General features: G+C 49.6%; 1 protein-coding gene across 8 annotated transcripts in view; it reads right to left on the bottom strand.

Annotated features, from left to right (window-relative positions):
• Positions 1-15,659, bottom strand: part of RCC2 (regulator of chromosome condensation 2) — a 28,323-nt gene continuing 12,664 nt past the window's right edge. For all 8 annotated transcript variants that reach the window (XM_061602016.1, XM_061602012.1, XM_061602014.1 and 5 more), the window contains exons 4-13: positions 12,023-12,166; positions 10,735-10,866; positions 9,555-9,643; positions 9,084-9,198; positions 8,797-8,963; positions 7,932-8,112; positions 7,035-7,140; positions 5,053-5,125; positions 3,299-3,376; positions 1-2,408 (exon numbers count right to left, since the gene is read on the bottom strand). In XM_061602016.1, coding sequence (XP_061458000.1) covers positions 2,304-2,408; positions 3,299-3,376; positions 5,053-5,125; positions 7,035-7,140; positions 7,932-8,112; positions 8,797-8,963; positions 9,084-9,198; positions 9,555-9,643; positions 10,735-10,866; positions 12,023-12,166 — 1,190 coding nt within the window. In that variant the 3' untranslated portion in view covers positions 1-2,303. The remainder of the gene's footprint in view (positions 2,409-3,298; positions 3,377-5,052; positions 5,126-7,034; positions 7,141-7,931; positions 8,113-8,796; positions 8,964-9,083; positions 9,199-9,554; positions 9,644-10,734; positions 10,867-12,022; positions 12,167-15,659) is intronic.

The following is a 15,659-nucleotide window of genomic DNA, read 5'->3' as shown; positions in this document are numbered from 1 at the left end:
CAATTCCATCATTTATTTAAACATTTATTTTGAGAAATATATATATATAAAAAAGAGAAAATGAGGGGACATACAGGTCTAGGCTAGGAACTCATCCCAACGGATTTAAACACAGCAGTCTTCTTTCTCCTTGCTGAGGGAGAAGAGTGAAGGAAGGACTCGGAAGGGAAAGGGAATGCAAAAGGGGCCACTCGACCAAGTGAGCTGTCCGGGTAGGAGTGGGCCTGAGGCACAGGCCTGTATCTAATGCTAGTCCTACTCAGAGCAGATGCAGGGCTGACTTGGGTTAATTAATCTCAATGGGTCCTCCCTGAGTATGACTTAGCTGGGTACAACCCATTGCCTTTTATGCAACACAAGTAATGCCACACTCTTGGGGGTGGGGGCGTATGGCCTTCCCCATCTCAACCCTTGCAAATAAACAATCCCCAAACGTTGCAGTTCTTCTCAAGTTGTCCTGCCCTCCCCCCCAAACTCCAGGAAGGGAGAGGATGAAGGAGAACTTGGCTGAACTTGCAACAAGAACACAGACAAGAAAACTGTTCAGGTCTAAAGTTTTGATCCAGACTTTTTTTTTAAAAAAAAGAGACAAATTATAATGCAATATACACCCATCCCCCCCCCGCTCACTCTTAAACTACAAGATTATTTTCCATCCAGCACCCCAGAAGAACCCCAAACCCTTTCAAGAATAATTCTGGGTCTGTAAATGTATCATGCTGCCCTCTGGGGACTCCCCAATCAAAGCTGATAGCAAGGAGGTATTAGAAAGAGGGGTGAGGGGAACTCTGTTAGAAGGGGGTGGCGGCATCAAGACACAGCAGGGTGTTCTTTTTTAAAAAGGCACCACATTTCTCCAACACAACACAGAATAGCAGAAGCAACGAACGGAATCGCAACAGAGGGATGGAAACATGTCACCTACAGGTTGGAGGCAGAATTGTACATGCTCTTTTGCCCTACCCCCCCTCTGAAGACTGGGGATAATTATTATTTAATAAATTGTGACCACTGCCCCCAACTAGAATTAAACTGGGAATTGTGGGTGGCCGCTTTTAAGGAGCTGAAGGAGGGGCCAGGCGTCTATGTGGCCCTCTGATCTGGGCAAAGGGGACACACACAACCCGGGCCATTCTGCTGGACGGATCTGTGGGGCTGAGTGGACTCTGGTTGGCAGAACAGAAATAAAGGGAGCAGTGATGGCTCAGGAGAGAAAAATAAATCTTTCCACCCAAAACCTGAATAAGGACTTAAGTCCTGCCCACCATAAAAAGGAAGGCGGCTCCCTTCACCCTTCAACTTGATACCTCCCTGCACCCAAGACAATAAACTCAAGCCCCCTCAGAGGCAGGAGTCCTCAATGCTATGCCTTCCAGATGTTTTGAACTACAACTCCCATCATCCCCGGCCATTGGCCATGCTGGCTAGGGCTGATGGGAGCTATGACCCACAACGTCTGCAGGGAGCAATGTTTCCTACTCTTTCTCAAGGGGAAATCCCCACATGTGAGGTTGGCAGGTGGGGGCCAGTACAATATCTAACCGTGCAAGGGTGTGACAGAAGGGAACAGTTCCCCATGCACAAAAATAACAGAAAGGTAAAAAGTAAGAGGAAACCCAACCTCAAAAAGGGAATCAGCAGGCATTCTCAACAAAATTATGGCGCGATGGACTTGGGGAAGATGAGAGGGCCCCTTAAACTGTGAGCTACGGGAGGCTGAGCAGGCGCCTGGGTATCTGCAGCATGGGAGAGACCGTGTGTGTGCATGTGGGAATCTATGACACTTAACAGCAGAGGCCTCAAGGGTTCTTAGGAACAAAAACGCAGGTTGGTGGTTGTTACACGAAAGGAGGACAGGGGGAGAAGGAAGGTTACGGTTCACCCTTCGTAAAAGGCTGGTGACTGGTCTGCTGCTTAACCAAAAATTGGCTGAGGGGGGAAAAACAAAAGAAGGGGTGGGGTGGAACTGGACAAACGATCCTGCCAATTTTCACCGCAATGGCAGCTCAAAAGAACGAGCAGATTTCTTCTGCTCCCCCCAAGAAAACAAAATATGAAATAAACACACAAACAAACACAGACCATCTTAGGGAAAGGAAAGGGGAGGGGGAAGAGAGAGTCATAGCAACAAGCAGTTAAATCTTCAAATTGCTTATAAAAACTGAAAACTTGGGTAGTCTAACAAAACGCACGCTGGCGTCCAAAATCTCTCCGCGTACGCCTTGGCGTCCCAGTGCACATCGGAAACGGCAGCTGCCTTGTCGAGGGGACGGTGGGGAGAAGGAGGGCGCCCTGCGTCTGTGTCAGAGCGTGCGCGGGTTGTACTCTGGCAGCTTCTGCAGCTTCTCTTTCTCGGCATCGCTCTCGTCACGGGCGATCGCCAGGGAGTGAGAGTAGCCCATGGCCACCTGAGCAATGAGAAGAGACGGTATAAGCAGAGCCCTGCAGCAGCCTGATCAGGCCCAAAGGGGGCCTGCCCAGTCCGGCATCCGACCAGCTGCCCCCGGGGGAAGCCGATAAGCAGCAACTGGAATCTAGAAACCCCCTGCCTCCGACCACAGAGTAAGAGCACAGCCAATGCAGCTAGACACATCGATTGCCTGACCGTGGATTTGTCTAATCCTCTGCAAAAGCCATCCACGCTGGGGGCCATTTCTGCATTTTGTGGGAGCAAATCCCACAAATTAACTAGCTTTTAAAAGACGTTTCATGTTTAAGATGTTTTTCATATTTTATCAGCTGTCTGCCACCCTGGGCTCCTTTGTGGAGGGGGAATATAGATTTAATAAATAATAAATAGTAACTATGCACCGTGTGAACAACAAAACAGCTCAGCTGCTGGATCCAGCCAAAGAGGCTCGCCTAGTCCAGCATCCGGTACTCACAGTGGCCAACCAGATACCTCAACGGGAAGCCCACAAGCAGGACCTGAGTCCAATGGCAACCCTCCCCACTTGTAATTCCCAGCAATGGGCATTCAGAGACATATTGCCCAGGACACTGAAGGGAGAACATAGCTATTGTGGCTAGTAGCCATGGAGAGCCGTCTCCCTCCCATCAATTTGTCTGATCCTCTGCAAAGCCATCCAAGCTGAGAGCCCAGGAAGTGGCCTTATACAGAATCAGACCCTTGGGGGTCCATCTAGCACTGACCGGCAGCAGCTCTCCAGGGTTTCAGGTGGGATTCTCTCCCAACCCTACCTGGAGATGCTGTGAGGGATTGAACCTGGGACTTTCGGCATGCAAGGCAGATGCTGTGCCACTGAGATACAGCGTTTCCCCCAAGGACTACCCTTACCTGTTCTGTGTAGATCCCGTCCAACGTCTTCACTTCTTGAGCTGCCGTGGAAGATTTGGGCTTGTGGTCCCCGTAGCCCTGAGAAAACAAGAGAGTGGGACCCTTGGCAGGAAAGGGCTGAGATGGCTCTAACATTGGCAAAGAAGTCACCAAACTCAAGACGCCTTTCCACCACATATTCCTGCTCCCCCCATGACCCAGATTCATCTCCGCGTTGAGACACTTGTGTGCCTTGCAAGCACTGGCTGACCACAGCAACTCTCCCCACTTACGCTCTGCTATTGAGAGGCATACTGCCTCCAACAGCGGAGGGAGAACGCAGCCATTGTGGCTAGTAGTCACTGATGCCCGTAATTCATACTGGTAACGCTGTAACATAGGATACATACAGTCAGACCACTGGTCCATCTAGCTACACTGGCATTTCAGGGTTTAGGCAGGGGAGATTCCCAGCCTTACCTGGAGATGCTGCTGGGGACTGAACCTGGGTCCTTCTGCGTGCAAAATTCTACCACTGAACCATGGCTTTTGCATCGCAGGCTGACTTTTGTAAGAGCTAATTAACACTGCGCCATTGCACAGTGTTCCTGTCTTGAGGCCACGCTAATCTGTATGTGCGGGAAATCGAAAGCTGGATCATAGAAAACAATCAAAACACAATGCTCAATCAGTTGATAAAACACTGTGATGCACATCGTTTTTCAGCCTGGAAAAACTAAGCATGGAGGCTACTTGGGGGGCACTCAGGGAGGGGCACAAGCAGGAATTGCATCATACCAAAGGTTCCTCAAAGCTTACAGATATCTGGAAATAAATCTCATGACTTCCAGGTGGAAGGGAACGATTTTCTGAAAACAACAACATCAAACAAGTGGCATCTGCTGCGCAAAAGCACTCAGCCAGCCAAAGGCCTCCTAAGGAACACGCCAGACAGACTCCAATGAGGCTAGCAATTAGAGGCTGGAAGATCCATTAGTACTCAGGAGGTGCAAAGTGAGAAGCCCCCGAAAGGATCAAATTGCAATCCTTAGCCTAAACACCTTGGCTGGGGGCAGGCTTTGCAGGGGCCTCTCTCTTGCCCCCACCCTAGCCATGAATAAATGTTGTTTCCCACATTTTCTGGCTGCCCCTCAGTCAGCTTTCCTTCTCAAGTGTTCCTGAGGAACCAGTAACTTGCACTCTGACGCGGGAAGGGAGGCCTGGAGGGTGGCAACACAGGAGCAGGCCTTTTCAATGGTGGCCTCCAGCTTGTGGAATGCTCTCCTCAGGGAGGCATGCCTGGTGCCATCTCTGTCTATTTTTAGTCATCAGGCAAAGACTTTCCTCTTTACCGAGGCTTTGGCCGTTAATGTGTGGGGCCTTAGCTGCTGGTGGTCTCTGGGGCAGGACCTGTGGCCCTGGTCCTGTACTTTTGTACTGATGGGGTTCTAGGGTTTTTTTTAACTGAGATTAATTGTGTTTGTTAATGTACCAATGTATTTTTTAGGTTTTACTGATGGCGTTCATTTTAACTTCTTTCAATGTAAGCCACTTTGGGTCACTTCGGTGAGAAAGACAACTAATAAATAAATAACTAAATTTTGCCACTATACCAGGGAGGAGGGGAAGAAACCAAGTCAACTTGCCAATGGGACCCTTAGCCCCTGGGTTCACTGTCAAGGTCAAGCACGCAGAAGCAATGCTCTGGCCAGGCAGCCACGGAGCCCCCCCCCCGCTGCTCTGGTGGTACTGCAGCAGCCAGGACGCCTCCTTACCAGTTCTCCAAAGGTGGGAGAGGGACCCCAGCTGATTGTGCTCTCATCTGCGGCCACTATAATACTGCTCTTCCTGAAATGGTTACACAAAGGAGGTTACTGTTTGTGGACAGTCCTGGCATCCCCCTGCCCCAAACATCTCAGCAGACCCTCTTCTCTCTGATGGAGGAGGGTCTGCCCCTCTACGAATCTACCAGCTTGAGTAGATCATTATGATGGGTTCCCCCACCTTTGGGAGACAAGTGGCTAACGGAGACAAGGCTTTCTTGAACATTTATAGAATGTCTCTCCCCCTCCCCAAAAATACCTAAATCTATTTTAAACACTTTTAAAAGTATCAGGCGAAAGCTTTCAGTGGGATTTAGCCGTAGTGTATTAAACAGAGTTATATTCAACTTGGTTCTGCTCAGAAGAAGACCCATTGAAATTAATGAATCTAAGTTGTCTATTAACTCCAGTGGGTCTACTTTGAATGGGACTAACATTGGATACAAGCCAATGTGTCAGACCAGGAACGGGAAGATTTCGGGTTCATACTCCCATTCATCCGCAAAGCTCAGTGGGTGACCTTGGGGCGGTCACTATCGCTGAGTCTAGCCTGACTCACAGGGCTGTTGTGAGGATAAAAGGGGCAGGGTGAGAACCAGGTACTCCTTAAAAATGTAAGAAGCATTGATGGATCAGGCCAAAAGGGGCCCGCCCAGTCTATCATCCTTTTTTCAGAGCAGCTAACCAGATGCACATTATGGGAAGCCTGCAAGCAGGACCTGGGTGCAAGAGCACTCTCCCCACTTGTGGTTTCCAGCAAGTGGGATTCAGAGGCATACTTCTCCTTGAAGCAGAGGTGGACTGTAAATAATGGTGCTTAGAAAGCTACTTTATACAGCATCATCTAGCTCAGTATTATCTACACTGACTGGCAGCAGCTCTCCAGGATTTCAAGCTGGGGGCACCCCCAGCCCTACATGGGATGCTGGGAACCGAACCCGAGGCCTTCTGCATGCAAAGCAAGGTGCTCTATCACCCAGCTGCGGCTGCTGATTTACTTAGACAACTTCCACGCTCCCATCTGATCCTCACAGCTACCTGAGAGGTAGATTAGCCAAAAACCAGCACTCTGATTTTCACACCACACCTGCATGCTCTTTTATATAAACCAAGCTGGTTATAATTAATCTGAAAGGCATGACATAAACCCTTTAAGGAGGTGGGAGGGACATGGAAGACTCCCTGTAAACAGCCCCTCAATGCTTGCTTGCTTAGGAACAAGGCCTTGTTTCCTGAATCTAAACTGCAGAGATTCCAGTTCTTACTTCATTGTCCAAACACACCATTGTCTGTAGGAGGCAAACCCATTAGCGGATAGTTGAGAAAGATTTTCAGAACAAAAGGCAACAAACGGCAGCAGCCCTAAAAGAATCCCTCAAACCCAAAAATAATAGGAAATGCTCTCTTAAAAGGGGCAATTAGCAAAGAAAAGGTGAATGAACTCCAAAACAGCTTCTCCTACAGGGCAGGGCTTTTGGTTATAAAAGCAGCACAAGATTCAGCATCAGCTCAACATTATTTGGAAAAGGAGACACTCAAGTCTCCATTAGGAGCCATTATAACATAACAAAAGGTCACCTATCTGCCCCTTTGGAAAATCAAAGGAACCAGCCATTCCACTTGGCAGGGTTCACCATATGCAGAAGAGAGGATATGAAGCCATACAGTTAGAAAAGGAGAGGGCTCTCAGGGGCACTTAAAAGAAATCTTGGTTGGTCCCTCCTGAGACAAGGGGACTTTCTCAAGTGTCTAGTTCTGAAGAGAATCCACCTGCATGCCAAATGCAAACTGTCAGTCCAGTTAGTTCACTTTGGAACTGTGGGGAGAATAGTGAGGTTTGTTCTAGATGGAACAGTGAAACAAACAAAGGCACCTTTCCATCTCATTAACCCCCCCCACCTTTCTGTAAATAAAACAAAACTACCATTCCTTACCCACAAGCCAGGCTGCGAATCTTCCAGCCACATAGATCCTGCACAGTTTTGGGGTACATCGTTGACTCCCGGGAGGTGTTTGTGGCTCCCCAGAAAAACAGGCCTCCTACGAGATGCAGCGAGAGGGAATTAGGAGTCTCACCAATCATTTCCACAAACTAGTCTGCATAGTGGAGTAATCCACGCTCTTTGGGGATACAACAGGCCAGCTCTACAGCAAGCTCAAACCCATTCTGCTGCTCTGATTTTTCTCCCTAGTGAGAGAGAGAGAAAAATGAGGCACACTTTCTCAAAATTTAAGATGCCACGACTCATGGGGGAAGGGCCATAGCTCAGTGGCAAAGCACCTGTTTTGCTTGCAGAAGATCCCAGGATCAACCCCTGGCAGCATTTCCAGGTAGGGCCAGGCATTTCCCCTGCCTGAAACCCTGGAGAGCTGCTGCCAGTCTGTGCAGACAATACTGAACTCAAAAGACCAATGGTCTGACTCATTATAAGGCAATCCTATATTTCTACCTAGAGATGCTGCTGGGGATTGAACCTGGGACCTTCTGCACGCAAAGCAGTTGCTCAGCCACTAAACTATGCACCTCCTCACTCAAAAGGCCTACGGGAGATAGGTTTATCTGTGACAAATCCCACAACTCTCCAGGTTCCAAGGCAGCATATACTTCTAAAGGCCAAATGGATTTTACTCGCCTAAGGTCTTGCTTTTTGTCAACCGGAAGGATTGTAGTTGAGTTAGGGAGCGTCCTCTGGTTGAGGACAAAACGAGCCTAGGGTAGGGCCTTTGCAGTGTTAAACATGCATACCTCCAGCAAAAGTTACACAAGAATGTTTTGTTCAAACAGCTTCACACCTTGGACTAGCCTGCAAACCACAATGCCCACATCTTACCCGTTTCGCTGACTGCAAAAGAGCAGGTATAACCTGCGTAGATCTGCACCGCCCCACGTCCTGGGAAGTCAAAAAGCTTCACTAACCGGGGAACCATCTCGTCTCGCTGCTCGGCATGGCCTAGTCGGCCGTAGCCGCCAAAGCCCCAGGAGAAGACGCGTTTCTGCGAGTCCAAGACAAGCTAAATGGACAAGGAAGAGAGAGAGAGTGAAAAAACAAACCCTTGGATGTAAGGATAGGAAAGTTATTTGATTTGACTTAAAGGGATGCAAAGGTCTCTGTCAGACTTGGGCCACATTCACATCGTACATTTATTCCATTACTATTCCACTTTAAACAGTCATGGCTTCCCCCTAAGTATACTGAGAAGTGTAGTTTGTGAAGGAAGCTGAGAGCTGTTAGGAGACCCTTGTTCCCCTCACAGAGCTACAATTCCCAAAGTTCTCTGGGAACAGGGAGCGGCTGTCAAACTACTCTGAAAACTGTAGCTCTGTGGAGAGAATAGCAGTCTCCTAACAACTCTCAGCATCCTTCACAAACGACACTTCCCAGGATTCGTTGGGGGAAGCCACAACTGTCTAAAGTGGCGTAATAAATGTACAGCTGAAGGAGATGGTTCCTGGCAACCCGGAGATGACGGGACAAAAGAATCTTGTTATCTTAAACTGTTTCTAGAATGTTTTTAATTGTTTTTACAGTATTTGTTTTGCTGATGTGTTTGCTGCCCTAGGCTCCTACAGAAGGAAGGGTGGGATTTAAATTTAATAAACAAACAGTAAAGAAATGCTGGTTGACAAACCAGGGGAACAAGGCAAGCAATAAAAGTGATTTGCCACAGGGCTTGAAAAGCGCAGCCAGACTTTACCGTATGGTTTGCCCCACAGGCCAAGTCTCTCACAACTACGTTTGGAACGGGCAAGATCTGGCCATCCTTCGTCTTTTCTATGAAGATGGCGACTCGGCGGGGAACCAGCTCACAGTCGTACTCTATCCTCTGGGCTCGGGCGATGAACTTCCCATCAGAGTTGTGCCCTGTTGTGGGACAGAGAAACTGGAGCTAGACAGAAGCGGTGGGAGGATGCAACAAGGAAGATGACCCGCATACAGTCAGAAGTTAAGATTTCTGCGAAAATAACATTATTAAGTGCATACCCAGCTGTCCATACTCTGGGCATCCAAAGGAATAGAGGTTCCCTTTGCAGTCCATCACCATGCTGAATTCAGCTCCACATGCCACCTTGGTAATTGGCTGGCCATTGTACATGATCTAAAAAATGGGGAAAGTTTTAAACAAAGACTGGAAAACACATGCCTCAGCATAAGACGCTCCCTTATACTGAATCAGATTGTTGGTCCATCTAGCTCAGTACTGTCTACGCTGACTGGCAGTGGCCCTGTAGGGAGAGTTTTCCCAGCCCTGCCTGGAGATGCTGCCGGGGATCGGACCTGGGGCCTGCGCTCTGCCATTGAGCTACGACCCCAAAGTTTTTCCAAAGGGCTACCTGCCTACTTTAACATAACATAAAGTCTTGCCTTTATGCCCAGCTAATTATTATGAATTGTGCAAGGTTGTGCTTTTTGAATCCATGTGCCACTCTCTCTTCTCCCATCTCAGGTGCCTACCTGTGTAGGGCTGGGGACTGCGTCAGTCTGATTGCCAAGGCCCATCTGCCCCATCTTGTTCTCTCCAAAGGCAAACACGGAACCGCTCTCTGAAATGGAAAGACAGAGCAAAACAGATTCCTCCTTCACCCCGTACTCGACAGGCCCACAAGGCAACACCCCCAAACACTGCTTTCAGCTCTGTGGCTGAAGATGCCCGGGTTAACCCTGCTCAAGCCTAGGCCCTGTACAGGACCCTATAACCATCCCTCTCTCCCCTTGGACCTTTTTTATGAATGCAGACCCCTCCCATTGGGTCCCCCTGCCTCCTTCAAGACCCCCTCCCTTCTCCATGCACTCTGCCCCCCTTCCTTCAACCACATTGCTTCTGCATCCTCTCTCCCAGGGGCTCCCAAACTGTGGGGTCCACAGACCACCGCTTGATTCAGATGGTCTGCAGAATGACTAAAGAACAGGTGCAAACAGAGGGCGCATCCACTGCTCTGTCATTCTTAGAACCTAGTGGTCTGCCTGGAAAGTGAGCAGGACAGACCAAAAAGGACCTGGGGAGGGGGGTGAGGGAAAGCAGGTGAAAATAATGGAGAAGATTAGCTGTGAAGTTAATTGGGGGGGGGTCAGAATGAAGGTTAATCTTGATTCAAGTAAAAACCATACGGCATCTAGCATAGCGTATCACAATTGCTACAGCAGGGAGAAAAGTCACAAAGAGGACTTTTCAACTGGGGAAGCTGCCTTATTCAGAGTCAGATTGCAATACTGCAGCTCAGTGTTGTCTATGCTGACTGGCAGTGGCCCTGCAGGGCTTCAGGCTGGGAGAGTTTTCCCAACCCTGCCTGAAGACTTTCTGCAGGCAAAGCAGGTCCTCTGCCACTGAGCTATTGGGAGGAGAAAAAAAAGGTTTGGGGGCTACTGGTCTATCTGTTCAGCTCCCTACATTGACTTCCGTGCCTGCCAACAGCCACTCCTCCGATGCTTAGGCCCTGCACAAGACTTTCTCTTGTCAGGGCAGCTTCTTGTTTCCCTCCCTGGCACAGACCCTTCCCCTTAATGTGCTTATGGATGTTTTCCTCCGAGCAGTTGGAACGCTGGTGAGCATTCTGCAACACCGCAGCAGCTCAGCCAATGATGAGGTGCAGGGGAAGGGAGGGAAAAGAACACACAGAGAGAGGCTCTAGCCTACCTGTCAGGGCCAGTGTGTGGTTCCGCCCACAGGCTGCTGAGACAACAATTTCATTGCTGAGCACCTCAATGGCCTTAGGGGCATCCACCCGTCTGGTGTCTCCATGGCCCAGCTGCCCTTTGTCATTGCGTCCTAGAGATGCATGCGTACACACAGAGACACACAAAACGGCCGTGGAGTTAAGATCACACATATGCAACTCACAAATGCATCCTTTGTTTTCTTTAAAAAACAACAGGTATTGCTGTATTATCCAAAGAGACGAGCAAGCAGAACGGGGACACAGGACATACCAAGGCAGACCATTGCTCCACCCAGCTCAGTGCTGCCTACGTGGACAGGAAGCGGCACAGCCCTACCTGGAGATGCCAGGGATTGAATCAGGAGCCGTCCGCGTGCAAAGCAGGTGCTCTACTGCTGAGTTAAGGTCTTCTCTTTAAAAATAAAGCAAGCTTCTAGTCCTCATAACTCTGACTAAATGTCAGATTTAAACAGGAACCCAGGAAGCTGCCTTCTACCACTGTCTACGCTGTAGCTCAGTATTGTCCACACTGACTGGCAGCGGGGGTTGCATCCAACTATAACCTCCTCAGAATAAACTCCTGAAATGAATGGACCCACGTTCACTGGGCTCCTGCTGGGAGGAAGGGCGGGATATAAATCAAATAATAAATAAAATAAAGTTAGTTTTGCTCCTTAACTTCAATGGGCCTACTCTGAGTAGGGCTAGCATTGCATATAACCCCAGGGTTTCAGGCAGCGTGTTGGAATTCCGCACCTGGAGATGCCACCGCGGATTGAACCCGGGACCTTTAGCGGCTGCTCTGCCACTGAGCTGTGGCCAAACACACCTGCTAGGGCCACAGGCAGCTGCCCTGTACTGAGCCAAAGCCATTGGCCCATCTAGCTCAGTACTGCATACACTGGCTGGCAGTGGCGCTCCAGGGTTTCAGGCAGCCCTATCTGGAGATATCATTGAGGGCTGCACCTGGGACCTCCCACATGCAAGGCAGGTGCTCTGCCACTGAGCCACTGCCCTCTTCCCTTGCCACACGTGGGCTCCTTTCTACCCCTGTAAAGCCATGAAACTGCATTTTCAGATCGCTGGAGGGCCTAAGCCTAGGGTTATCTACTCTGACTGGTAGCCGGTTCTCCTTAGTCTCCGGCTGCCTCAGGGATTGGACCTGAGACCTCCTGCGCGCAAGCAAAGCTGGATGTTCTGCAACTGCTCCCCCCACCTGCAGACCACCCCCGGGTCCCCCCGCCCCCAGGAGACTCTGCTACTCACCCCAGCTCCAAAGCTTCCCCTCGGTGGTGATGAGGAGGCTGTGAGCGGCACAGGGTCCTGAGACCACCGTCCGGACTTGGACCCCTGAGAGGCAGCCGTATCTGTGGGGCCCCCACAAGTTCTGGCCTAGGTTCCGGTAAGCAGCTGTGGTGGAGAAGAGTTAAGGGTTTTTTTAAAAAAAAGGGCAAGAGCAGCCGAGGTGCTGGAAGGAGGCAGTCCTCTTGAAAGCAGCACCCGCTGAGAGCCAGTGTGGTGTAGTGGTTAGAGTATTGCACTGGGACCTGGGAGACCAGGGTTCAAACCCCCACTTGGCCATGAAGCTCCCTGGGTGACCTTGGGCTAGTCACTGTCTCTCTCAGTCTAACCTACCTCGCAGGGTTGGTGTGAGGATAAAATGAAGAGGGAGAACTGTGTTTGTACACCACCTTCAGCTTCTTGGGGGAAAGGTGGGATATAAATGTAATAATAATAATAGGTATATTGTGTACATAGTGGTAACCTTGGGCCAGTCACTGTCTTTCAGCCTAACCTACCTCTCAGGGTTGTTGTGAGGATAAAATCAGGAGGGGGAGAACCATGTCTGTACGCCACCTTCAGCTCCTTGGGGGAAAGGTGGGATACAAATGTAGTAATAAATAAATATTTATTTCTAAACCTGCTTCTTTACCGTTATATCATATAGTATCGGGGCAATGCACAAACACCATTTAAAAATGAAATAAAAATGCAGACAATAATTAAGGTGACTGGCTAATTAAAAACAAAAGTCAAACAGCTGCATAGCACAGCCAGCATTTTTAAAAAAAGTCTTCGAGAGAAGCCTGAAAATGGAAAGTCAGAGGGTGCCTTCCACACCTCTGCTGAGAGAATCTTCCATCCACAGCATGGGGCTGGCGACACCAATTGTCTGACCGCTGGTGGAGGCCAGTTGGGTCTCTGTAACACGGGGGCCCACCAACAGCGCTCCTCTGGATGACCTCAGTGATCAGGCTAGGATATAGAAGGGCTCAGGCAGTCGTTAAGGCAGCCTGGACCCAAATAGTTCAGGGCTTTGTACATTGACACAAGAACTTGGAACCTGGCCTGGTAACATATGGGCAGCCAGTGCAGCTGGGAGCAAGGGGTTGTTTAGGACCTGATATTATTATATTAATTTCAATTATGAGTCTCTTCCCATGAGGTGTCCCAAGGCGATTCACAACACAATAAAAACATACACAGAACTGCAAATATAAAGACAGCTCAAGTATTTGCATATTGAAAAACAAATTTATGAATTCATGTATATGCGTAGCATCAATTTAAGAACATGTAAAATCACTTCAAATCCAATACAGATACCAAACGGGATAAAAGCCTCCACTCAGAGGCTTGTTGAAAGAGGAATGCCTTCAATGGGTGCTGAAACAGCAACAGAGAAGGCGTCTGATATACAATGGCAGGGAGTTCCAAACGTGCCCACAAAAAGCTACTGGCTGCAGCCCAGTGAGTGAGGAGAGGAACCCCAGATCCCAGTCTAGGTCCCAGCTTCACCATGGCAGCCAGCCCCACATAAGAACATTAAGAGTCTACTGGATCAGGCCAGTGGCCTGTCCAGTCCTCCTGTTCTCACAGCGGCCAACCAGATGCCCATTATGGGAAGCCTACAAGCATGCCCCGAGAGCAAGCACACTCTCCTCCTCCTCCTCCTGCGACTTCCAGCAAATGGTATTCAGAAGCACACTGCCTCCGACTGCCTCCTCTCCCATGGAGCAGTCACTGTCAAGATTTTGCTCGGGCATAGCTTAGGAAATGCCGACCGACAGAAGAAAAATCACCTACAAGGATCCAGAACACTGGACACTAGGCTCCCATCTCCCATGAGCCAGAACGGGCAACCATCAGGAACTACAATGGGACTTGTAACCCAGCAACGTCTGGAGAAAGGCACTGGTCTGGCCACCCTTGGGCTACACTGACCGGCAGCAGCTCTGCAGGCTCCCAGGTAGGGAGAGGTGTTTGCCATCACCAGCGACTGGAGATCCCTGTATTCTGGAGAAACTGGTGAACTGAACCGGAGAGATCCGTAGCTCCGTGACAGAGCATCTGCTTTGCATGCAGAAGGTGCCTGGTTCAATCCTCAAAGGCAGCATCTCCATGCAGGGCTGGGAACGTCCCCTTGTTTGAAACCCTGAGGAGCCGCTGGCAGTCAGTGTAGACAATGTTGAGCTAGGTGGACCCCAAGGGCCTGACTCAGTCTAAGGCTGCTTCTTATGTTCTTACGGCTTAAGGGAAGAGCCAGGGCTCAGTGGTAGAGCAGCAAAACACTCCAGGTTCATTCTCCAGGTAGGGCTCGGAAAGATTCCCTGCCTGAAACCCTGGAGAGCCGCTGCCAGTCAGTGTAGACAACACTGAGCTAGATGGACCCCAAATGGTCTCAGTCCAAGGCAGCTCCCTGTGTCCGTTCTGTGTGAACCATTGGGCAGAGCATCACCTGCTCTGGCTGGCAGCATCTCTCCAAGGGTGTGGAGCAGCGGGTCGGAGAAGTTGAGCCCCTAGCTCTGCTTCCGAAGGCTCGTTGCTCAACAGGAAATGCCGGGGATAGATCCTTGGCCCCTTCGGCAAGCAGAGTGTGTGCTTTGCCAATCTGCTGCATGCTGCTTCCCTCCCTGCCTCCCCCCCACCAGCTCCCCTCTGTGCTTGCTCCCCCCACCTTCTGTCTTGCTGAAGATCGCAGCCCGAGCTCAGATGTCTTTTAAGCCAGACGCCAAAACAAAGAGATCACAGTCCTCAGCTGGGAGACGGGCGTCAGCGCTGCGATAAGAAAAGCCGTGGGATGGCAACGCAGGCCGTGGGAGCGCCTCCTGCACCCCTCCCTGCATTTTGATACAGCCCAGCAAAGAAACTTTTAGAATATGTGCTTTAATGAGCCGGTAAACCGATCCCCCTAAGAATATAAGCAAGAGCTCTTCAGCTGGATCAGGCCAAAGGGGCCCCGGCTAGCCCAGTGTTCTCATGGTGGCCAACCGAAACCCTCACTGGAAAGCCCGCAGGCACTCCCCCCTCCTGCGGTTTCCAGCAACTGGTATTCAGATGCACACACAGCAAGTTGCCTTACACCAAATGAGACCCTTTGTCCACCTAGCTCAGTACTGTCTACGCTGACTGGCAGCTGCACTCCAGGCAAAGGATATTCCCGCTCCTACTTGGAGATACCGCCAGGGGTTGAACCTGGGACCTTCTGCATGCAAGGCAGATGCTCTGACAATCAGCAATGGCCCTTTAACAGGTTCTACTGTTGTGAGAGAGGGTGAAAAACGTTTCTCTATCCACCCTATGCATTAGTCATTTTATTCCAGAAAGGTGAACTCAAAGCAACTTATAAACATGAAAACAAGAACAAAAACATTATAAACGGCTCACCAATAACATATATAAAAGAGCAAATCCAACTCAATCCCAAAGATAAGCAGAAATGTTACTATTTGTTATATAAGCCATTGTTTAATATCCATCATGTCTCATCTTTGGTATGTTCGAAGAGCCTATTAATTTTTTTTAAAAGTACAGAAGTGCACACAGTCCTTTGATATGATCAGGACTGGGAACCTTGGTTCAAATCCCCACTTACAGTACAAGCCTGATCTTGTCTACACGG

The sequence above is a fragment of the Rhineura floridana genome, chromosome 18 (assembly GCF_030035675.1).
Source record: "Rhineura floridana isolate rRhiFlo1 chromosome 18, rRhiFlo1.hap2, whole genome shotgun sequence".
In the NCBI taxonomy this organism is placed as follows: Eukaryota; Metazoa; Chordata; class Lepidosauria; order Squamata; family Rhineuridae; genus Rhineura; species Rhineura floridana.
This window is presented reverse-complemented; position numbering and strand designations above follow the sequence as displayed.